Raw genomic sequence first — 25845 nt, 5'->3', positions numbered from 1 at the left:
AAAACAAAGGCTGGAGGGACTCAGCAGGTCAGGCAGCATCTATGGAGGGAACTGGACGGACACATTTGTCCAATTCCCGCTACAGATGCTGCCTGGCTTGCTGAGTGTATCGTTTGTTGTTTATATATTTGAGTAGGAACTTTTTCAAAGCAAACTTTCCCAAGGCATTTCACAGTAGCATTGTCAAATAATGCTCCACATAACAAAATATTGGGTTATGAATTCCAGAAGCTTAGTCAAAGATTCAGATCTAAAGGAGAAACTTTAAAAGGGAGAAAGGTTTAGTGGTTGACTTTAGTCTTTAGACTTTAGTGATACAGCACGGAAATAAGCCCTTCGGCCCACCGAGTCCGGGCCGACCAGCGATCCCCATACACTAACGCTATCCTACAAACGAGGGATCATTTACAATCTTCACAGAAGCCAATTAACCTAAAAACTTGTACATCTTTGGAGTGTGGGATGAAACTATAGCTATCGGAGAAAACCCACGCGGTCACAGGGAGAAGGTACAATCTCCATAGAGACAGCACCCGTAGTCAGGATTGAACCCGGATATTTGGCTCTGTAAGTCAAGTCAAGTCAAATTTATTTGTCACATACACATACACGATGTGCAGTGAAATGAAAGTGGCAATGCCTGCGGATTGTGCACAAAAAAGAATTACAGTTACAGCAGATAAATAAAGTTAATAAGTTACTATAGTGTAGACAAAAATTTAGTCTCTGGGGTTATAAAAGTTGACAGTCCTGATGGCCTGTGGGAAGAAACTCCGTCTCATCCTCTCCGTTTTCACAGCGTGACAGCGGAGGCGTTTGCCTGATCGTAGCATCTGGAACAGTCCGTTACTGGGGTGGCAGGGGTCCCTCATGTAAGACGGCAGCCCTACCGCTACGCCCCATTCCAGAGCTTAGGATACTGAAAGTATACCATCAATGGTGGAGGTATCAAATTGGGGGATGATCAGAAGGCCAGAATTGGAGAAATGCAGATATTTTAAAGGAGATTACAGTGATATTATTTTTGTCATATTTCATATTTCAGATACAGCGTGGAAACAGGCCTTTTCGGCCCACCAAGTCCGCGCCGCCCAGCGATCCCCGCACATTAACACTATCCTACACACACTAGGGACAATTTTTACATTTACCCAGTCAATTAACCTACATACCTGTACATCTTTGGAGTGTGGGAGGAAACCGAAGATCTCGGAGAAAACCCACGCAGGTCATGGGGAGAACGTACAAACTCCTTACAGTACAGCACCCATAGTCAGGATCGAACCTGAGTCTCCTGTGTTGCATTCGCTGTAAAGCAGCAACTCTACCGTTGCGCCACCGTGCCGCTCAAATATAGCGAGGAGGCAGATTACAGAGACATTTGGATAGTGTTTTTAACATATGATGAGCATTTGACGATACTGGGTTTGTATTCGCTACAGTTTAGAAGAATGAGAGAAAACCTAATTGAAAAGTACTGAATAGTGAAAGGCTTGGATAGAGTGGATGTAGAGAGGATGTTTCCACTAGTGGGAGAGTCGAGGACTAGAGGTCTTAACCTCAAAATTAAAGAACGTTCCTTTAGGAAGGAGATGAGGAAAAATTTCTTTAGTCAGAGGGTGGTGAATTTGTGGAATTCTTTCCAACAGAAGGCTGTGGAGGCCAAGGCAATGGATATTTTTAGGTCAGAAATAGATAGATTCTTCATTAGTACAGGTGTCAGGGATTATGGGCATAAGGCAGGAGAATGGGGTTAGGAGGGAGAGATAGATCAGCCATGATTGAATGGTGGAGTAGACATGATGGACCGAATGGCCTAATTCTGCTCCTATCACATGACCTATGACAAGATAAAGTCAATGTAGGTTAGCATAGGTGATGTGTGAATGGCACTTGACAGGAGATGGAACACTGACAACTAATGGCTGTGCTGGATCGAAGGGCTGTTTGGCCTAGATTTTAGATTTAGAGATACAGCGCGGAAACAGGCCCTTCGGCCCACCAAGTCCGCGCTGTATTGTTCTCATTGATATCAGGGATACTTGATTTGAAGCTCATCTTGGGTTCAAGCAGGACACAAAATGATACCTTCTGGTTCAGATTCAAGGAAGTGGGTTAGAATCAGGGACTAAGGAGCAGAATTATGGTGGGAACTAAATGTTGTAGTTTGGAAATAGTACAAATTTTTGTCCTTTTTAAAGCACAATTCATGCAAACATGATTTACTCCAGATCGTTCAAGCAATCTTTTTCAGTTGAAGTCATAACCATTGTAAAATTGAACAAGGCACTTCCATGCACTTTTAATCTTGTGTGCCTTCCTTGAGCATTATTGTTATCACCATTCACCAACATTCATTTCTGCTTAGTTTAGTTTTAAGTTTTGCTTAGAGATGGAGCGCAGAAACAGGCCCTTGAGCCCACTGAGTCTGCGCCGGCCAACGATCCCCGTACACTGACGTTATTCCTACAAGCTAAGGACAATTTACTATCTTTACTGAAGCCAATTAACCCACCAACCTGGACATCTTTGGAATGTTGGAGGAAACCGGAGCACCCGGGGTAAACTTACATGGTCACGGGGAGAACGTACAAACTCCATACAGAGATCTCCGGTTCCCTCCCACACTCCAAAGATGTACAGGTTAATTGGCTTGGTATAAATGTAAACTGTCCCTCGTGTGTGGAGGATAGTGTTAATGTGCGTGGATCGCTGGTCGGCACAGTGGCCCTGTCTCTAAAACTTAAAAAAAACTAAAGCTTGGAGATAAACAAAACCTTTAAAATATATTGTGGTCCACAAGGATGCTGCAAAAGAAATGATATAAAGTCTGGCAAATTAAAATGTCACACTTTTCAAACGAAAATTGTATTATATAATTCTAGATCAATGTAATGCTGTTTCTTCATATGGGAATCTAAATGCACATAATGTGCAGAAGATAATATCTTTCCTTTATAATATCCCTTATCTGAAAAACACCGATCCAACAATCATCTATTTTTCAAAACTGCCAACTACCGATTTGACAAACGCAAGTCGTTAAAACAGGAAAACAATGTGGCCCTGAGCAACTTGCAGACTAAAATAATGAGGGATTTGTGAATTTTCTGCATTGGACATGAATGATGAAGGAAAGAAAGCTCTCTTTGTATCTCTATTAGGTCGTGCAAAAGCAGGATATATGGGAGGGAACTGAGTATATACTGAGAGATAGATGCAAAATGCTGGAGTAACTCAGTGGGTCAGGCAGTTTCTCTGGGGAAAAGGAGTAGGTGATGTTTTGGGCCGGAACCATCTTCCCCAGTCAACAAAAGGCCATTATGGACTCCACCCTTTCTGAGGTCATCTCCTGCCAGCCCTGTTTTGTTCTGGCCTTTTCTCGCCTCCAGTCTCCCCTCCCATCCCCCACCTCTATCTTTCAATCTGAAGAAGGGTTCTGATCAGAAACGGCACCAATTCCTTTTCTTCAGAGATGCTGCCTGACCTGCTGAATGACACCATCATTTTGTGTCTATCTTCAGTATAAACCAGCATCTACAGTTCCTTCCTTTACATATACTGAGTGATGCTGCATTCTTGGCATGGAGTAATGCTAACTCAGAACACAGGTTGAAATATAGTCCTTAGCTGTACTGAACCATGTTCTAGTGCTTGATGCTCCATGCTGGGAATAGACATCATTGGATTTATTAGGGGAGAAGGAATGGATGACGTTTCAGGTCGAGACCCTTCTTCCCAGTTTATTGTGTGTATCTTCGGTTTAAACCAGCATCTGCAGTTCCTTCCTCCTCATTGAATTTATTCTTTGTATTATGAAACCTTTGCCCATTTAATAATAATTAATGCAATCCCACACATATTTATAAATACCCTGGCTTAGTTATTACACTTTAATTTTATTTGTACTTTTTTATGCCTGATTAATGCAACAATAACAATATGGAAAGTTGCAAAGGTTGAAAAATTCTTGAGCCAAACACATGATTCAACAGTTTCATAAATAAATACATGTGATAATTGAAAAAATATATTTTAGTTTTTGTTCTAGTTTTAGAGATACAGAGCAGAAACAGTCCCTTCAGCCCACCGAGTCCATGCCGACCAGCGATCCCCACACTATCCTGCACACAATCTGTACATCTTTGTAGTGTGGGAGGAAACCTGAGCACCCGGAGAAAACCCACGCAGGTCATGGGGAGAATATACAAACTCCACACTGCCATCACCCATGGTCAGGGCCATTTTAACGCATGGGCCATGCTGATCTGTGTATGTTAAGTGACTTGCAATAAATAAATAAATACTACTTTAAAAATGTAGGTTCAATAAGTGCTTTTTTCGCAACATTTTCGGTCCCAGTGTTTTTTTCGCAACATTTTCCATCCCTAAGTGCTTCTCACAGCGATCTGTTTCGCAACAATTAGCTCCCTAAGTGCTTTGCTTTTCCATCCCTAAGTGCTTCTCACAGCGATCTCTGGGTGCTTTTCGCAACAATGTAGCACCCTAAGTCCATCGCTAAGTGCTTTTCGGTAAGTGCTTTTCGCCGGCACGACAGGGGGGGGGGCTGGTAGGGAAAGGGGGGTGGGGGAGAGTAAGGGTGGGGGCGATGGGGAGGGTGGGAGGAGGAGAGAGTGGGGGTGGGAGGAGGCAGAGTGGGACTGGGGAGGGGGACAGCAAGGGTGGGGGTTGGTGGTGGGGGGGAAGAGAGAGTGGGGGAAATGGGGGTGCTGGGGAAAGGGGGGTGTTTAATTTTATCGACCATTTACATTTTTATTCCTGTGAGTAGTTGTCGTAGGGGCCCCAGTACACTGCTTTGCCCGGGGCCCATAATGCTGTAAAGACGGCCCTGCCCATGGTCAGGATTAAACCCGGGTCTCTGGTGCTGTGAGCCAGCAACTTTACAGCTGTGCCACTGTGAGTTTAAAATCTCAGGGCAAAATCACCCACACGCACAAGTGATAGCATCTTCCTGAGAAAGCGTGGCTTCAGTAACGATTGTAACAATGGTATTTAGATATTGAATGGAGATAAAATGAATCCTTAGATTAGAAAGGAGTAATTCACTCCATGAATCTTTGAATATTTGACAAATCCTTCATAATCATTTGTTAATATTGCAGCAGCCTCTTTTGACTTTGAGATATTGCATTGAAGATGAGTTTTCCAAGTTCAATCAACTGGTAAAGAGACTTATCAAACTGATCAGTCTGAAGAAGGGTCTCGACCTGAAACGTCACCCATTCCTTCTCTCCAGAGATGCTGCCTGTCCTGCTGAGTTACTCCAGCATTTTGTGTCTACCTCTGAGAGACTTATCAATCCAGATGTCACAGAGAGATACGGTGTGGAAATAGGCCCTTTGGCCCAACTTGCCCACACCGGCCAACATGTTCCAACCACACTAGTCCCACCTGCCTGCTTGTGACCCATACACCTCCAAACCTGTCCTATCCATGTACCTGTCTAACTGTTTCTTAAACGTTGGAATAGTCCTTGCCACAACTACCTCCTCTGGCAGCTTGTTCCATACACCCACCACCCTTTGTGTGAAAAAGCTACCCCTCAAATTCTCATGTGTGAAATATTTTGAGGAATAGCCAAGAGTCTTCCATCCATTAATGTTCTGTGGCAAAAGCTTGAAAATTTGCTGCGTTTATGGAGTCCTATTCAAGTGAATAGTCGTAGAAGACTAATTCCAAAACAGAGCATGGGGATCCACAATTCTTTTCCTTAATTAAAAGTAAGAGAATACTGACATTTGCCCATATTTAGCAATCTATTACATTTTGAGAAAAAAAATGGAACAGTGCATTTTATTTTAAGAAATTACATCGTATCATGGATTCCTAATTATGGAGACACGCACTGAATTAATGAAGAAAAACATAGCATCATTTTCATCATTATTATTATTTCATTATTAAATTTCATTGTTAAATATAGCATCATTTTCATTATTATTATTTCATTATTAAATTTCATTATGAAACATAGCTTCATTTTCATTATTATTATTTCATTACATAGCTTCATTTTCATTTTCATTATTATTATTATTTCATTATTAAACATGGCATCATTTTCATTATTCCTCACAGCCCAACAAAGAGAGACAGTCAGACAAGCATGCAAACACACACCACATATTCTAGGGGAAGTGCGATATGGTAGACGAGGGAAATTGCTCAAGAACGTACCGGTGCTGCTTTGGATAGTTCTCACGGTGGTGGTGGTTCGAGATGGTGACGCGGACCTAAGTGACAAACTTTCATCGTCCTGCGAGCATCCACGCTCGATGGCCCGCACGTAGCTGTGGCTTCGCATCCGGAAATAGGCCGGCATCGGTAGATCCAGCGCCTCCACCGCCTTCGACTCCAGCTCGTTCAATACCGACTCGCAAACAGACTCGAATTGCCCATTAACTTCCGCTTCACTCATCTGCGGAAGGGAAGATCAACGCTAAGTGACCTTTAGTTCAGAGGAAGTCGGGTAACACAAAGCTTTTATGCTGTAAATCACCGCCGCTGGTCTACCTGGCTGATGGTGCTCATGGCCCTCATGTAACTCTCGTTGCGGGAGCGAAACTGTGGCGAGGTGAGAAGCACAACCGGATCCAAACTATCCAAACTTCTGTTGATCGAAACTTCACTGACCGCCCGCAAGTAGCTGTGGCTTCGTATCTGAAGTTTGGGGGAGTGCTCGCTGGATATCCTAGGGATGGGGGAGGGGGAAAGAATGATTTGCATTACGTGTGGGTGGGTGAAACAACAATCAACCAAGATAATTGTGAGTTGCACTCCACTGTAAAATGTACGTTTTTCTTTATAATTTATGAACACAGAGAGTCATACAGCATGGAAGCAGGTCCTGCGGCCCCACTCGCTGCCCAACATGCCCCATCAAAACTAGTCCCACCTGCCTGCATTTGGCCCATATCCTTCTAAACCTTCCCAATCCATGTAACTGTCCAACTGTCTTTTAAACGTTGCGATAGTACCTACCTCGACTACCTCCTCTGGCAGCTGGTTCCATACACCCACCACCCTTTGTGTAAAATAGTTAGCTCTCAGGTTCCCATTAAATCTTTCCCCCCTTCAACTTAAACCTACAGTATATCCTCTGGCTCTTGGTTCCCCTACTCTGTGTTTACCAGATCTATTCATAAGTTCATGAGTTGTAGGATCAGTATTAGATCATTCGGCCCATCAAGTCTACTCTGCTATTTAATCATGGCTGATTTATCTTTCCCTTGCAGCCCCATTCTCCTGGCTTCTCCCCATAACCCTTGATACCCTTATTAATCAAGAACCTGTCAATCCCCACCTTAAAAACATTCATTGACTTGGCCTCCGCAGCCGTCTATGGCAATGAATTCTGCTGATTCACCACCCGCTGAGTAAAGAAATTCCTCCTCATTTCCTTTCTCTAGGTACATTCTTATATTCAGAGGCTATGGCCTCTGGTCCTAGACTCTACCACTGATTGCAACATACACTCCACTTTGCATGTGTGGGTGGGTGAAACAACAATCAACTAAGATGACAATGAGTTACACTCCACTGTAAAATGAATGTTATTCTTAATAATTTATGAGCACAGATTATTGTAGAGAATTACAGTTTTGCAATGTTAGAATGAAAAACAATCCAGAAATGATCAAGATCCTTCAGTGATACTTAGTCGCTCAAAAATACTTTAACGGGGTGCGGGGTAAGTTTTTCCTCCACAAAGGGTGGTGGGTGCCTGGAATGCACTGCCAGGGTTGGTGGTGGAAGCCGATAAGATAGTGGCGTTTAAGAGGCTTTTAGATAGGCAGATGGATATGCAGGGAATGGAGAGACACGAATTATGTGCAGGCAGAAGGCGTTGCTTTAACTTGGCATCATGTTCAGCAGTAACCTTGTGGGCTGAAGGGCCTGTTTCCACGCTGTGACCTAATGACCAAGGAAGGTAGACTCATAAGAGCATATTCATCAGGTAATCAGAAGGAAGGAATCAGAAAAAATATGAACTGCTGACTATGAAAAATAAGTCTAGAAATTGGGTTTAAAACTCCAAAATGCTATTGATATGCAGTTGCTCTTTATGCATAAGTCATGTATAAAAATATTTTGTTTCATTTTGAAGAGCAGCGCCAATTTTTAATAATAATAATAATAATAATGCATTACATTTATATAGCGCTTTTCAAACACTCAAAGACGCTTTACAGGGATCTCCAGAACATAGAGAAGTGAATAAATAGATAAATAAGTAAACGAACAGAGAAAGGAGACAGAAGGTGAGGTGACCTTCAGTGGTTGAAGGCAGTACTGAAGAGGTGAGACTTCAGTGATGTTTTGAATGTGGTGAGTGAGGAGGAGTCTCTGACGGTTTGGGGTAGTGAGTTCCATAGGGTGGGAGCAGCGATGGAGAAAGCCCTGTCCCCCCAGGATCTGAGTTTGGTCCGGATGGGGGGGGACAGGAGATTGGCAGCAGCAGAGCGGAGGGTGCAGGTGGGAGTGTGCCTGTGGAGGAGGTCAGTCAGGTAGGATGGGGTCAGGTTATGGAGGACTTTGTAGGTCATGAGGAGGATTTTGTATTGGATTCTCTGGGGGTTGGGGAGCCAGTGGAGTTTGTAAAGGACGGGGGTGATATGGTCACGGATCGGGGAGTGGGTGAGTAGACGGGCAGCGGAGTTTTGAATGTATTGAAGTTTACTGATGATTTTTGAGGGTGAGCCATAGAGGATGCTGTTGCAGTAGTCCAGACGGGAGGTGATGAAGGCGTGGATGAGGGTTTCTGCAGCTGTGAAGGAGAGGGATGGACGGAGACGGGCAATGTTTTTGAGGTGGAAGAAGGCTGTCTTTGTGATGTGTTTGATGTGTTTGTTGAAGGAGAGGGTTTGATCAAAGATGATTCCAAGATTCCGGATGTGAGGGGAGGTGGATACTGGGAGACCATCAATATTGAGGATGAAGTTTTGGGTGGATTTGGTGAGCGTTTTTGGACCAATGATGATAATTTCAGATTTGTTGCAGTTGAGTTTGAGGAAATTTGATTGAAGCCAAGATTTTATTTCAGAGATGCAGTTTGTCAGTGTAGAGTGTGTGGTGGTGGAGATTGACTTGGTGGAGATGAGGAGCTGGATATCATCGGCGAAGCAGTGGAAGTTGAGACCATGACGGCGGATTAATTGACCAAGGGGGAACAGGTAGAGGATGAAGAGGAGGGGGCCAAGGACTGAGCCTTGGGGGACACCTTGGGGGAGGGGAGCGGTGGGGGATTTACAGTTGTTAATGGAGATGAACTGGTGCCTGTCAGAGAGGTAAGATTTGAACCAGGATAGGGCTGTGCCGGTGATGTTAAAGGAGGTTTCAAGTCGGGTGAGGAGAATGGAGTGATTTATGGTGTCAAAGGCGGCGCTGAGGTCAAGTAGGATGAGGATGTTGAGGTTGCCAGCAGAAGTTCTGGCAGAAGTTCTGCTCGTCATGACTGTCTGCCAAACTGATTTTCTTGGAACTTGCTAAATTTTGAATGGAAATTATTTAAAAAGGGAAGACTAATTTAGAAACCATTTTTAAAAGAAAAAAACCTTTGTAAATATTTAGATATTAAACTGAAGAATGCATTTGGAGGAATGGGTGAATGGGAGTGATTTAGACTTCTTCAAGTTCGTTGATTTTGATTGACGTTTGGTTTAGTTTAGAAATACAGCGCGGAAACAGGCCATTCGACCCACCAAGTCCGCACTGACCAGGGATCCCCGCATATTAAAACTACCCTACACACACTAGGGACAATTTTACATTTATACCTTTACACCAAGCCAATTAACCTACAAACCTGTACGTCTTTGGAGTGCGGGAGGAAGCCGAATATCTCGGAGAAAACCCACACAGGTCACAGGAAGAATGTACAAACTCCGTACAGACAAGCACCCATAGTCAGGATCGAACCTGGGTCTCTGGTGCTGTAAGGCAGTAGTTCTACCGCTGCGCCACTGTGCCGCCTTCATGTGATCAGAATAGTAAGTTGAGGTCAAAATATGTTTCTTTAAAACTTTATACTTAATGTCTTTATCTCTCATCGACTAATTCTTTCTTTAGAAATCTGATATGATATAAATGTTAAAAAATAATGAGAGCTGTACAATCTGTAGGCAAACTGAAGCAATTCTTCCTTATCTGATCTCGCTACATAACCTATGTAAACAAGGATGATGAATAATAGATATTAGTAATTGCTAATTCAGTTTACAATCTACTGGCCATTAAAGCAGAGAGCTAATTCTCTGTTAATATTATCACAAATGACAAAATCTTGTTTTGCTCATTCCCATCACAGTGGGAAAGCTGAGGGTTGTTCTATGACTCAGATGCAGTGGGATGCAGAAGACTGGCAAGAAGCTAAAAGAAGTAAAAGGCTCAAAAATGGTAATATTGTCATTAACAGGGAGTGAGAAAAATGTCACGTGGCGAACTTATTCTAGTTTGCATGCAGAAAGAAAGTTAGGCTTCTAAGTTGACTTTAATGGCACAGTGGCACAGCTGGTAGAGCTGCTGCTTGCAGCAAAGATAGACACAAAATGCTGGGGTAATTGGATTGTGTCCAGCAGCATCTCAGGAGAAAAGGAATAGATGGTGTTTTGGGTCAAAATCCTTCTTCAGAAGGGTTACAGAACCCTGCTTAAAGTGTAAGAAGGAACTGCAGATGCTGGTTTAAACTGAAGATAGACACAAAAAGCAGGAGTAACTCAGCGGGTCAGACAGCATCTCTGGAGAAAAGGAATAGGTGACGTTTCGGGTCAAGACCCTTCTTCAGAGACATCACCTATTCCATTTCTCCAGAGATGCTGTCTGACCCGCTGAGTTACTCCAGCTTTTTGCATCTATCCTGCTTGAAGTGTTATAGTCAATAGTGTACATAGCTTGGTCAGCAAGCAGGAGACGATGGTTGAAACCTAAATAAACCTTTTGATATAAAGAATTAACATCAAAATAATATTGCACTATAATTTAGGGAGATTTACAATGTCCTGCTCTGATTTATTATTTTCATTCATCACTGATTGCTTCATTTATTAGAACTATACTTTTAAAATACTTGAGCTATTTTTAAACCCCACTCTCCAACATATATAATCTTTTATCTATATATTACTAAAACTCTCATCTTGTTTGTTCCCCACTTCCTGTATGTTTGTTCCCCCGTTTGTTTGTTTGTCCAGTGTTTCTTTCCCCCATGGTCTGAATAAATCGCACTTTTGTTACTTTTTAAACACAATTTACCTAATTAACTTTAATAAATGCGCTCCCTCCCCCCCCCCCCCCCACCCCCAGGAGGACCAGAGGGAGGACTGGCGCCTGTCCCGGCGTGCCCCGCGCCTGTCCTTCCTCCCATGGTGCAGTGCGGCGGAGAGGGTCCAACAAGATGGCCGTCGCCGTCGTTCCCCGCCGCTCCCCGTCGATCGCCGCCGTTCACAGCCGAGCTGCAGGACAGGCTTTGGCTCCATGGCTCACTCTGCCTGCAGTGCTGGACGCACGGGGCCAAGGTCAGTGGCTTTTTCCTGTCCCCCCCTCACCCGCTCACGGCCCAGGCGGACACTCCCCGCCCGGCAACGGGTCCACGGGTTGCCGGGCCCACAGGATCGTCAGTTGCGGCAGGGTTGGCCGGCCCGCAGGAGAGGCCCGCAGGAGAAGCGGGGCCGAGGTCAGTGGCTTTTCCCTATCCCCCCTTGCCCGCCCACGGCCCCAGGGGACACTCCCCGCCCGGCAACGGGTCCACCGGTTGCCGGGCCCACAGGATTGCCAGTTGCGGGAGCTTCGCCTGGCCCGCAGGAGAGGCCCACAGGAGAGATTTGGACCCATCGGGTCCATGTCAGTCTAGTAGATCTTAAATCTCTTCCATATTGTTCACACAGACTTTGGATTCCTATTATTCCAGAAATAATTATGTTTACAGCATTGAAGAAAAGCATTTGGACCATTACGTTTGTAATAACTCTTGTTCAAACAGCATCAAACTAATTCTACTCCCCACACTTTTGCTATCGGCCAGTATCTTTAGACTTTAGACGTTAGACTTTAGAGATGCAGGGTGGAAACAGGCCTTTCAGCCTACCGAATACGCGCTGACTAGCGATCACCCTGTACATTAGCACTATCCTACACACAACAGGGACAATTTACAATTTTTACCGAAGCCAAATAACCTACAAACCTGTATGTCTTTGGAGTATGGGAGGAAACTGGAGCACCCGGGGAAAACCCATGGCAGTTACAGGCAGAACGTACAAACTTTGTACAGACAGTACCTGTAGTCAGGATCGATCCTTTAGAAGGATGAGAGGAGATCTTATCGAAACGTATAAGATTATTAAGGGGTTGGACACGTTAGTGGCAGGAAACATGTTCCCAATGTTGGGGGAGTCCAGAACAAGGGGCCACAGTTTAAGAATAAGGGGTAGGCCATTTAGAACTGAGATGAGAAAAAAAAAATTCAGTCAGAGAGTTGTGAATCTGTGGAATTCTCTGCCTCAGAAGGCAGTGGAGGCCAATTCTCTGAATGCATTCAAGAGAGAGCTAGATAGAGCTCTTAAGGATAGCGGAGTCAGGGAATATGGGGAGAAGGCAGGGATGGGGGTACTGATTGAGAATGATCAGCCATGATCACATTGAATTGCGGTGCTGGCTCGAAGGGCCGAATGGCCTCCTCCTGCACCTATTGTCTATTGTCTATTGGGTCTCTGGAGGTATAATGCAGCAGCTCTACTGCTGCGCCACTGTCCCATTCTAATTTTTTCAGGCTCAAATATTTATCCAATAGACCTTCTACGTTATATCCAATAGAGATTCTACTATGCAACTCTACAGTAGCACAGCAGTAGAGTTGCTGCCTTGCAGTGCCAGAGACCCGGGTTCGATCCTGAGTATGGCTGCTGTCTGTACGGCGACTATACATTCTCCCTGTGACCACATGGGTTTTCTCTGGGTGTTCCAGTCTCCTCCCACATTTCAAAGATGTGCAGGTTTGTAGGTTAATTGGCATCTGCAAATTGCCCCCTAGTGTGCAGGATGTGAAACTGGGATAACAGAATGAGTGTATGGGCGATCGTTGGGCGGCGTGGACACGGTGGGCCAAAGGGTCAGTTACCATGCTTGTTCTCTAAAACTAAACTGGATCTGCCTCAGCCTGTGCTTAGGTCAAAGCACTCCAGGTTTTAACAATCTACATGTGCAAAGTAATCCTTAATAGCCTTTCTCCTCAAATTTCACATGAGATCCAAATTAACGTCCCCTCATCACCGATTCTCTGATTCAAACCATATTCCCTGTTGTAATCAACGATCTTCATAACATGAAATGCAATAAAGTTTCAATAGAGGCTTTCTTTGTTGACATGCGATTAATTAGCCTTGCAAGGTAGCCTCATTACTGTGGCTTTTTGATTCTGGCAACATACTGGTTGCCCAGGGCTAGTTCAAATGATGTGCGGAGAATTCTGACTGAGAAACAAATATGAAGATTTTTACATTTAACCTTTTACTTAGTAACAGTGAATCCTAGTTATGGACTTTGTCTAAATTCCATGCATCCTTGATTCTGACCATGTTCACGGTTCCTTCTAACATCCAGGTTTGCAATTGGAGTGGAGGGTTCAAAATGTTGTTATATGAATCCAACACACTTAAAGAAAATCTCTTCTATTTACGATTTTTACGATTATATTCCTTTAAACTGCCCTACTTTTGAGGTTTTAAAAAAATGATGCACTTCTATTCCCTGAGTTTACTTCTGCCTACATTATAATTATGTATAATGTTCCCACACATAAGTGTGTAGGATAGTGTTAACGTGCGGGGATCGCTGGTCGGCGGGGACTCGGTTAGCCGAAGGATCTGTTTCTGCACTGTATCTCCAAACTAAATGAATATTCTTTTGCACAAATTTGTTTCATTTCTGCGTTAGAGGCACCTAGATTGGAAAATAAATTTAGTTAATGGGGTCAGGAAATGAGATTGCCACAACTGCATGCAGTAGCTGGAGAATTACACCAGTAGCTTTTGTGTATTGTAACTATAGACTGGAAATTGCAGTGGACTTTAATGTAGCACTGATAATAGGAGATAATGGGAAGGTTATTTGGGAGAAAAAGGTGCCATTACTTTTCCAAAATGGAATCCAATCCAAGCACATCATGCAAAACAGAATGCAATGCAAAGCTTTCATGCTGTCTGTGTGGGGCATAACAGAAACAATTTAATCATACATTGTGATCCCCATGTTTGATTATGTTTGTTATCTATATTATCTCCATGGAAGTGATAAGCTATTTCAATTGGGCCAAGGGTCTCGACCCGAAATGTCACCAATTCCTTTTCTCCAGAGATGCTCTCTGACCCGTTGAGTTACTCCAGCTTTTTGTGTCTACCTTACTCCCACATCACTGTGGCTTACGCCTAACTGTCTCTAATGTAATCTAGGCCGTCAATTCATTATAGCAAACCACTGCAACATATGTGACAATCACAAGCAACTCTCAGGTTTTGGCTGTTCAGGTTACGGAAATTCTTTCCCACGGAATTCACAAACCGCTACCCAGCAATTTAAGATGAGGAATAAAATCTGCTCCGATGGAATTGATGTGGGAGAAAATAAATAAATAAAGACAAAATGCAAAAAGTAACAACAAATGTTGTTAATTTTAGTTACTCAATACAGAGGGACAATAGGATTTGGAAATGACACCTGACATGGATGGGACAACAATCAGAGCCTAGTCCTTCCTTTGCCGTGACCACTGCAGTCTGAGGACATGCAAACAGACATCTCAGAGGGCAACGCTACCGTGCTCTTAACCTGTGAAACGTCTTCTCTGAAGTGCTATATTTTCGGGGGTTGTTCCGGCCGTGGCCAGCTTCTTAATGTGGTGCAGCTGGTAGAGCTGCTGCCTCACAGCGCTAGAAGACCAGGTCCGATCCTGACCTCGAGTGCTGTCTGTGTGGAGTTTGCATGTTCTCCCTGTGACCTTGAGTGATCCTGTTTCCTCCCACATCCCAAAGAAGTGCGGATTTGTCGGTTAATTGGCCCACGTAAATTGTCCCTATTGTGTATGGAGTAGATGTAAAAATGGAATAACAAAACTAGTGGACGCATGATTGATGGTCAGCATGGACTCGGTGGGCCGAAGGGCCTGTTTTCATGATGTATCTTTCAATTCAATTCAATAAAGTGATCCTGGCTCCTTTACTCCATTTCAGTAAGTCACCGCGCTTCAACTCATTACCCCACTGAATTCCTCCTCTATCACCTGGCTCCCTTGAATCAATCATTGAATTCCAGTAACGTCACCCGTTCCTTCTTTCCAGAGATGCTGCCTATCCCGCTGAGTTACTCCAGCATTTTGTGTCTATCTTGAATTCCACCCCTTTCCCTGATGTCCCCACTTCACACACCATTTCCTATCTTCTTCTTGTGTATGGCGTGCAGAGCCTAAAGTTGTAGATCAAGGGTAGACATCCAGGCCAGGGCAGCATCAGTTGCTGGGTAGATGGCCTTGATGCCACCAGGGAAAAGCCTCAGTGAGCAGTCATTCACGATGTGTGGGATGGTCTGGCCTAGATATCCGCAGTTGCAAGCAGGGCTGTCTGTCACCCCTCACTTGTGCAGGTGATGGGCTGTTCTTGCATGGAGGGTGCGGATCCTGTTCAGGGTTAGCCATTGCTTGCGATGGAGGTCAAATCCCGGTGGTTTCACTGTGGGGTCTGTGATGACCTCTCCATTGTTGGTGTGGGCATCTTTCCAGGGTCTGCGCCACTCAGTCTAGGGGTCAAAGTCTTCCAGGGATTTGGCTGAAGACCAGAAGGGTTTGCAGGAATTCAGGTGCATGCTGGGCAGATTGTTCAAGTCAGCATGGATGAGAAGGTCAGGGTTAGCCTCGATGGTGCAGCAATCTTTCAACATCTTCTCCCTTCTGCGTATGCTGGGAGGGGCGATATGAGAGAGGGCAGGGAGCCACTGCAAAGGTGTTGACTTAAGCGTCCCTGTGATGACCCGCATTGCAGAGTTAAGGACAGTGTCAACACATTTGGTGTGGCAGCTATTAGCCTAAGCTGTTGAGCAAAACTCAGCTGTTGAGTAGACTAGGGCTAAGCCTGTGGTATGGAGGGTGTATGCATTGGATCCCCAGCTGTTGCCTGCAAGTTTCCTGATGATGTTGACCCTTGCTTTCAGTTTATCAGCCACCCTCTTCAGGTGTTCACGATAGGTGAGTGTGACTCCGAGGGTGGGAGATTGCAACCTTCACGTGGTCCACTCTGTTTCGACTAATGTAATCAACCCGACGTGCACAACCTAATGGATGTAGTGTTCAGGTGTCACTTTTGACCATTTCCGAATCTATGAGCCTTTATGTGAGAGAAAATGATCTTGCAGGTGAAGAGCTCAGAATGCTGCACGTTGAGTTATCTAATCACATGAGCTTGGACTGGAGAGAGATTGGCAAAGGAGGACTTGGAGGTGATGGAGATCTAATCAACGTTGTGATGTTATATCAAACCTTATCGCCCCACAGTATTGAGTGACTAAAAATAAAAATTGACAACATTTCTTGCTTCTTTCGCATGAGACCCTGTCCATCCCGTGAGTCCCATGTTACCCTCAGCTGTTAAATAATGGTAGCAGTTCACGTTGCCACTAAGATAGCTGAATAGGAGAAAAAAACACCCTTACATCCGTAAGAATGTATCTCTACATCTTACAGAGGATTCAAAGGGATAAGGGGATACTTGCTTTTGTTTAGTTTAGAGATGCAGCGTGGAAACAGGCCCTTCGGCCCACCGAGTCCACACCGATCAAAGATCACCCCGGACACCAGTTCTATCCTACACACTAGGGACGATTTACAGAAGCCAATTAACCCGCAAGCCTGCATGTCTTTGGGATGTGGGAGGAAACCCACGCAGTCACAGGGAGAATGAACAGACTCCACACAGACAGCACCCGTGGATTGAACCCGGACCTCAGAAGCTGTAAGGCAGCAACTCTACCCCTGCCCCACTTTGCCGCCCAAAATTTGCATTGCAGAAAATCATGATGCGTATAGATTAATAGTTAGGAACACAACCCCTCTGTAAACTTGGGATCATCTGTACCTTCCTTGGACATCAGAGATCAGCACTAGCCTTGCCACATTTACCTCACACCTCAAAAAGGCAGCCAGCATGATCAAGGACCTACACCTCCCTGGCCACACTCTCATTTCACTCCTGTCACCGGGAAGAAGGTATGGCAGTCTGAAAACCGTGATCTCTGGGTTCAGGAACAGCTTCCCAACAACTATCAGGCTCTTGAACACTACAAACACCAACTAAACTTTGAAGGTATTTATTCACAAAATGCTGGAGTAACTCAGCAGGTCAGGCAGCAACTCAGGAGAGAAGGAATGGGTGACGTTTCAGGTCGAGACCCTTCTTCAGACTGATGTCAGGGGGGCGGGACAAAGGAAGGATATAGGTGGAGACAGGAAGATAGAGGGAGATCTGGGAAGGGGGAGGGGAAGAGAGGGACAGAGGAACTATCTAAAGTTGGAGAAGTCGATGTTCATACCACTGGGCTGCAAGCTGCCCAGGCGAAATATGAGGTGCTGTTCCTCCAATTTCCGGTGGGCCTCACTATGGCACTAAACTTTGATGTGTGAACCGTCTTGGGTGCACACGGGATTTCGGGCTTCTGTTTTGTTTTGCACTAACATTGCTTTTTTTAATTTACTAAACTTTTTTTGTTAGTTTTATTACGTTCATAAGTGATAGGAGCAGAATTAGGCCATTCGGCCCATCAAGTCTACCCCGCCATTCAATCATGGCTGATCTATCTTTCCTCCTTAATACAATTCTCCTGCCTTCTCCTCATAACCCCTGACACCCGTGCTAATCAAACTCAATGATACCTATTGTACTGTGTTTACACACCTGCTTTGCTGCTGCAAGTAAGAATTTCATTGTCCATGTCACTGTTAACTGTATGTTTGTGTTGTCATTTGTGAGTGGAGCACCAAGGCACATTCCTTGTATATGCATACTTGGCCAATAAACTTATTCATTCATATATTCATTCATTCGTCCTGTTTTGTACATGTGACAATTAAACACTCTTGACCAGATAAAGGTGCCAACAACATTGGTGTTTTAACCTGTTGCTTACTTGAGTGTGCTGATCTCTGTGAGGGATGGCTGTGTGGCCTTGAGATAGCTCTCTCGTCGCGCGGCAATCTTTGGAGAAGGTTTGGGACTGGTGTCCGAGTCTTCGCTGTCGTCATTGTCCATTGCTTTAATGTAACTTCCGCTGCGCATCCGCCGACAAGGAATCTCATCTTCTTTCCCTTGCGGAGAATAACCAGTCCATTCATCTTGAGGAACCTGGTTAAATATCACACACAGAAGCGAGACATGTTGTTTCTTGGGGCAGGCAATAGACAATAGACAATAGGCAATAGGTGCAGGAGGAGGCCATTCGGTCCTTCGAGCCAGCACCGCCATTCAATGTGATCATGGCTGATCATTCTCAATCAGTACCCCGTTCCTGCCTTCTCCCCATACCCCCTGACTCCGCTATCCTTAAGAGCTCTATCCAGCTCTCTCTTGAATGCATTCAGAGAATTGGCCTCCACTGCCTTCTGAGGCAGAGAATTCCACAGATTCACAACTCTCTGACTGAAAAAGTTTTTCCTCATCTCCGTTCTAAATGGCCTACCCCTTATTCTTAAACTGTGGCCCCTTGTTCTGGACTCCCCCCAACATTGGGAACATGTTTCCTGCCTCTAACGTGACCAACCCCTTAATAATCTTATACGTTTCGATAAGATCCCCTCTCATCCTTCTAAATTCCAGTGTATACAAGCCTAGTCGCTCCAATCTTTCAACATACGACAGTCCCGCCATTCCGGGAATTAACCTAGTGAACCTACGCTGCACGCCCTCCTGCCGTCAAGGCAGACAAAGGCGTGGAAATATTGTTTAGCTTGGTTTAGTTGAGTTTAGAGATACAGCGCCGAAACAGGCCCTTTGGCCCACCGAGTCCACGCCGACCACCGATCCCGCTCAATTACACTATCCTACACACACGAGGGACAATTTACAATTTTACGAAGCCAATTAACTTACAAAACTGTATGTCTTTGGAGTGTGGGAGGAAACTGGAGCTCCGGGAGAAAACCCACACATGACACAGGGAGAACATAAAAACCGTACAGACAGCACCCATAGTCAGGATCGAACCCGGATCACTGGCGCTGCAAGGCAGCAACTCCACCGCTGCGCCACCATGCCGCCATTGTTATAGGGCAATCAGTGATTCTATAAATCATTTTGATTTACATTATGTTTCACACAGACATTGAACAAAGAATGACACAAAGTACTGAGGTATCTCAGCAGATCAGGCAACATCTCTGGAGAACATGGATAGGTAACATTTTGGGTTGGGACCCTTCGTCAGACTGATTGTGGGGGGTGGGGAAGGTGGTGGGGTAAGAAAACTGGAAGATATGAGGAAAGAATGTACATCTTAACCTATTTGAGGTTACAATTTAAAACAGAAGACTAGATATAGGCATTTAGGGTTACGTAGTGCCACAGTGGTGGGGCTACTGCCTCGCAGTGCCAGAAACCCGGGTTCGATCCTGACCTCAGGTGCTGTCTGTGTGGAGTTTGCACATTCTCTCTGTGACTGCCTGGTGCTCTGGTATCCTCTGACTTTCTAAAGACGTGCGGGTTTGTAGGCAAATTGCCCCAGGTGTGTCGGATGTGAAACTGGGATAACATAGAACTAGAGTGCGGGTGACCGATGGTCATTATGGATGCAGTGGGCCAAAGGCCAGAGAAGGCTGTGGAGGCCGTCAATGGATATTTTTAAGGCAGAGATAGATAGATTCTTGATTAGTACGGGTGTCAGGGGTTACGGGGAGGAGGCGGGAGAAAGGGGTTAAGAGGGAGAGATAGATCAGCCTTGATTGAATGGTGAAGTAGACTTGATGGGCCAAATGGCCTGATTCTGCTCCTATCACATGAACTTATGAAGGGCCTATCTCTAAGCTAAACTATTTTACGTTGACAATCAATGTTTCTGACACATATTTAATTAAACAATTATGCAGACACTAGAGACTGCAGATGCTGTAATCGGGAGCAACAGCTATCAACCATTACTTTTTTGTTCATCTTAAAGGGCTTTGGCATCTTGAAGCCCTGATGTTGATTTAACTTGCTGCTTCTGGCTTATGTTCAAAACTTGTGCTGGCATTCATCGAGAAACATAGAACTGTAGATGCCAGTTTACCACAAAATGCTGGAGTAACTCAACGGGTCAGGCAGCATTCCGTGGAGAACATGGACAGGTGACGTTTCAGGCCAGAACCCTTCTTCAGACTGATTCATAAGGCATTCACCTGGCATATTGGCATTTATCCATTGGTCAAAGTTTAGAATATGAAGTTTAAGAACTTAGTTGTTTTGATATTGGATAAATGTTGTGTCTAGTTGTCTAGTGTAGTCAATATTGTAATATAGAATTTCCAGAGGCTAACCTGTGCAGGTCAGACTTCCACAGCAGCAATTTAAAATTGTTGAGACAATCTTCAAAACAGCTACAAAGAATATTTTATATTCATCTTGGGAAATAGACAGGTCTTGAGTTTTATAGCCCACTCAAAGACCCATCACCATCAGTATATACAAACCTGTACCAGTCTGCCATTTTATGATTCATTCATCTCTAGAGCAGCATTTGAACTCGCTATCTTTGACCTTGAGGTAAGAATATTCTCAATTGAGCCACAGCTGACAAGGAGCCCTATAAAAGAAGAAGAGTCTTGACCTGAAATGCTACCTATCCATGTTTTCCAGAGATGTTGCCTGACCTGCTGAGTTACTCCAGCACTTTGTGTCATATATAAAAGTTTTGGGCCAGAATTTGTGATGGTTTCAAAGGTTTCAAAGGTCTTTTATTGTCACATGTACCAATTAAGGTACAGTGATATGCAAATTACTATACAGCCACACGAAAAAAAAGCAACAAGACACATAAATACATAAAAGTTAACATAAACATCCACCACAGCGGATTCCCCACATTCCTCACAGTGATGGAAGGCAAAAAAGTCCAATCCTCTTCCTCGGTCGGGGCAGTGGAACCATCGTCGGGGCAATTAAAGCTCCCGCAGCCAGTGGTCGAAGCCCCTGCGTCGGGCGGTCGAAACTCCCGTGGCTTGGAGCTCCCGATGTCGGGCTCTAACCAGAGACCACGGGCTCTGTGATGTTAAGTCCGCAAGCACCCACTGTTGGAGCTCTGAGGTCGATCCTTGGCAAAGAGATGCTAAAGTCCCGCAGGCACCCGCGGTGGAGCTCTCAATAGTCGGTCTCCAGCAAAGGCCGCCAACTCCTCAATGTTAGACCGCAGTGTGGACGGAAATACGATACAACAAAAAATCGCATCTCCGTCGAGGTAAGAGATTGGAAAAAGTATCCCCCAAATCTCCCCCCCCCCCCCCCCATCCCCCACATAAAACAAGCTAAAGAACACTAAAAACATAAATTTAACACATACTATTTAAACACAAAGAAGGAAAGGACAGGCAGACTGTTGGCGACGCACCCGGTGGGAAGAGCCAAGAGCATTTACTGTCATTATGGGGAACGTCTGACAGTAACTTCTGGCCCGTACATATGGAAATTGGAAATTTCAAAGAAGCACTCAGTAATTCCTCTTCCACTGGGTGTGCCAATGCTTTGTAATTGCCTAAAGTCAAATTATTTTGATTGTTTCAGAGCTGAACTTTAAGAATTGAGATGCTGAAATTATTATGCATCAGTGAATAAAATATAAACAGATGTCTTATCTTAAGTCGCGATTACTGTTAACTCGTACTTCTACTGCCTCCCAGCGCCAGAGACCCAGTTTTGATCCTGACCTCGGATGCTGACTGTGTGGAGGTTGCGTGTTCTCGCGGTGTCCGCGTGGATTTCCTCTGGGCGTTCCGGTTTCGTGCGGGTCCGTATGTTATTTGCCCTCTGTGAATTGTTCCCAGTGTGTAGGGAGTGGATGAGGAAGTGGGATAACATTGAACTAGTGTGAACGGGTGATTGTTGGTCGGCACGGATTCGGTGGGCCGTAGGGCCTGTTTTCAAGCTGTATCTCTAAACTAAACCAAGCTAACCTAAAGCTCTCTAACCTTGACCCAACTTTATTCTGGTCAATGTTTATTGCTTAATATTTTCTTTTCTTATGATATTTCAGCTACTACTTTTATCAAAATGCTTATGTCCCAATCTTTACTCTTTGTAAGACATGTCAATATTTGACATGGAAATATTAATGGAAGAGGAGTGAGTGGATCACTGAAACTGTAGACACATAGAATCATGGAGACATACAGCGTGGAAACAGACCCTTCGGCCCACCCTGCTCATGCTGACCAAGATGCCCCATCTACACAAGTCCGATCTGTCTGCATTTGACCCATATCCGTCTAAACCTTTTCCATCCATGTACCTGTCCAGTGTGGAACTAGGCTCTTCGGCCCACTGAGTCCGCGCCGACCAAAGGACCCGTACACTGATTCTATGTTATCCGAGTTTTGAATTCTAGACACTAGGGAAAATTTACAGAAGTCAATTAACCTACAAACCTGCATGTCTTTGGGATGTGGGAGGAATCCAGAGAACTCGGAGTAAAACCTACATGGTCAAAGGCAGAACGTACAAACTCTGCACAGACTGTGCCCGTAGTCAGGATTGAACCCGAATCGCAGGCATGGTAAGGTAGCAACTCTACCGCTGCGCCACTGTGCTGCCCTGATTTGCCTTCTAAACGTTGTGAGAGTGCCTCTCTCAACTACCTCCTGTGGCAGCTTGTTCCTTATACCCACCACCCTCTGTGTGATAACATTGCCCCTCAGGTAAATTGCACATTCAGGATTTAAATGCACGACTGATGTGCAGTATCATTCTGTCAGGGTGATAATTCTGCTTGGCAAATATGTTCCCTTGTAATAGCTGTAATTATAGTCCACATGCAACAGGACTCTATATTTTTCATATTTTAACATTTAAAACAAACAACCCCATGTTGACCTTTTCATTTCCACTGACGATGAAAAACCCATTATTGGTTACAGAAATTCCACCTGCAGTCAGGCACCACAAAACTCGTTTGTACTTTATATATGCACACACTATTTTCCATTTGCAATGAATGGATAAGGTGATGAGAATACTTTGCCCCTGTTTTCTCGTTTAATGCAAGTCAGTGCCACACAGACCAGTACGAGGGGAAAAATAGCACAAGGGGAAACATATAATATATATATAAAGGGAAAAGTGTAATGAAACAAAACAAGAAAACCTAAGATTCGTCTCATAATTCCAACAGCAATTACAGAGATCAGCTGATATTTCCACTCAATAGCTTGCAGGTCATTTTTACAACGCCTGATACATTGCGCATATAGGTTTCACTGATTGCTTTTTTTCCAACACAGTAATATGTAATAATTCTGTGGTATTTCATTTTATTTTTGGTTTAGTTTAGTTTAGTTTAGTTTAATTTAGTTTAGAGATACAGCGCTGAAATAGGCCCTTCAGCCCACCAAGTCCGCACTGACCAGCGATCCCCACACATTAACACTGTTCTACATACCAGGGACAGTTTACATTTATGCCAAGCCAATTAGCCCACAAACCTGTTGGTCTCTGAAGTGTGGGAAGACACCGGAGCACCCGGAGAAAACCCATGCAGGGCCCGGGGAGAACATTCAAAACCCGTACAGACAGCACCCGTGGTCAGGATCGAACCTGGGTCTCTGGCGATGTAAGGCAGCAACTCTGCCACTGCACCATTGTGCTTCCCCATGGTTTGTTGACGACCAAAGGGAAATATGAATGCAGCCACAGCTAACAATAAACTCATCTTTAGACTGATGGCCTTGGAGTTATTATTTCTCCTTAGCATGTGGAACAAATCTTCTTGCAATGCTGAACAATCTGATTTAATGGGGTAAATGTGAGACTTACATTTTAGAATTGAAGGGTGCAAACGAGAGGATTAATGTGCGGCACAATGGCGCAGTGCTAGAGTTTTGCCTTACAGCGTTTATAGTGCCAGAGACCCGGGTTTGATCCTCACTACAGGTGCTGTATGAGTGGAGCGTGCGCATCCTCCCTGTGACCACGTGGGTTTCCTCCAAGTGCTTCACTTTCCTCCTACATCCCAAAGACGTGCGGGTTTGTATGTTAATTGGCCCTGAATGTGAGGGAGTGGATACGAAAATGGGATAATATAGAATTATTGTGAATGTGTGATCAATGGTCGGCATGGACTCAGTGGGCCGAAAGGCCTGTTCCATCCTGTATCTTTCAATCAATCAATCAATCAATCAATTATTCATCATTATGGTCTGATTGTACTTTCATCTACAATGTACATATAAATGACATTGTTTTTAACATAAGCAAAAGTCCGTCAAGGAAATATTTTCTTTTTAGTTCTACTATCAATACATTAGATTTTTTAGATTTTTGTTTAGATTTAGAAATACAGCGCGGAAACAGGCCCTTCGGCCCACCGGGTCCGCACCGCCCAGTGATCCCCGCACATCAACACTATCCCACACACACTAAGGACAATTTTTAAAAAAACATTTTGCCCAGCCAATTAACCTACACACCTGTACGTCTTTGGAGTGTGGGAGGAAACCGAAGATCTCAGAGAAAACCCACGCAGGTCACGGGGAGAACGTACAAACTCTGTACAGATGGCGCCCGTAGTCAGGATCGAACCTGAGTCTCCAGTGCTGCATTCGCTGTAAGGCAGCAACTTTACCGCTGCGCCACCGTGCCTGCCGCTGTTTAAATTTTAAATTTTTTTTTAATTTTTAATTTTTTAAAGCATATGTACAAATAATAATAAACGACAAACTGGTTATAGAGTTCTTACATAGCTTCAATTTTTAAATTTTTAAAGAAAAAATAAAGATGAAAAGAGACTGAAAAAAAAAGACTATAAACTAATAGAGAGAAAGCAAAGAAAAAAGAGAATTACAAACATAAAGATTATGAGGATAGATCCGGGAGTTAATGAGTATAGTTGTACATCCAACCCTAAACTCAAGTTTATAGTTTTATACGCAACGCATGCTGTTATTTTAAGCTGAAGTGTACACTATTTGTGGAATATAAATTGTGTTACAGGCATTCTTTAAAGACGTTATTGTGTGGGATGTCATTAATGCATTCACCAACATTGGAGCTGCATTGTGTAATGAGGAGGGATTAGTTAACGATCTTGTTGTGCAGAGCCCCTTGGGCAACAGTGACCATAATATGGTGGAATTCTACATTAGGATGGAGAGTGACACGGTTAATTCAGAGACGAGGGTCCTGAACTTAAAGAAAGGCGACTTTGTAGGTATGAGACGAGAATTGGCAAGGGTAGACGGGCAAATTATACTCGAAGGGTTGACGGTGGAGATGTAATGGCAAAGATTTAAAGACCGCATGGATGAACTCCAGAAATTGTTCATCACTCTCTGGCGAGAAAATAAAACAGGGAAGGCGGCTTAACCGTGGATAATGAGGGAAATCAAAGATAGTGTTAAATCCAAGGAAAAGGCATATAAATTGGCCAGATGAATCACAAACTGGAGGACTGGGAGAAATTTAGAACTCAACAGAGGAAAATAAAGGGGTTAATTAAGAGGGGGAAAAAAGAGCATGAAGGAAAGCTTGCGGGGAATATAAAAACTGACTGTAAAAGCTCTCCGCCTTTCTCCTGTGTATTCTGTCCTCCAACTACAGGGGCGAGTTTAAAATA

At 44.2% G+C, this 25845-nt stretch overlaps 1 protein-coding gene across 7 annotated transcripts in view; it reads right to left on the bottom strand.

Annotated features, from left to right (window-relative positions):
- dlgap1a (discs, large (Drosophila) homolog-associated protein 1a) overlaps positions 1-25845 on the bottom strand; it is a 539147-nt gene that overhangs the window by 120617 nt on the left and 392685 nt on the right. For all 7 annotated transcript variants that reach the window (XM_078397270.1, XM_078397269.1, XM_078397275.1 and 4 more), the window contains 3 exons: positions 18184-18398; positions 6535-6712; positions 6199-6439 (listed from right to left, as the gene is read on the bottom strand). In XM_078397270.1, the coding sequence (XP_078253396.1) occupies positions 6199-6439; positions 6535-6712; positions 18184-18398 (634 nt within the window). The remainder of the gene's footprint in view (positions 1-6198; positions 6440-6534; positions 6713-18183; positions 18399-25845) is intronic.

Source organism: Rhinoraja longicauda, chromosome 4 (genome assembly GCF_053455715.1).
Source record: "Rhinoraja longicauda isolate Sanriku21f chromosome 4, sRhiLon1.1, whole genome shotgun sequence".
NCBI lineage: Eukaryota > Metazoa > Chordata > Chondrichthyes > Rajiformes > Arhynchobatidae > Rhinoraja > Rhinoraja longicauda.
This window is presented reverse-complemented; position numbering and strand designations above follow the sequence as displayed.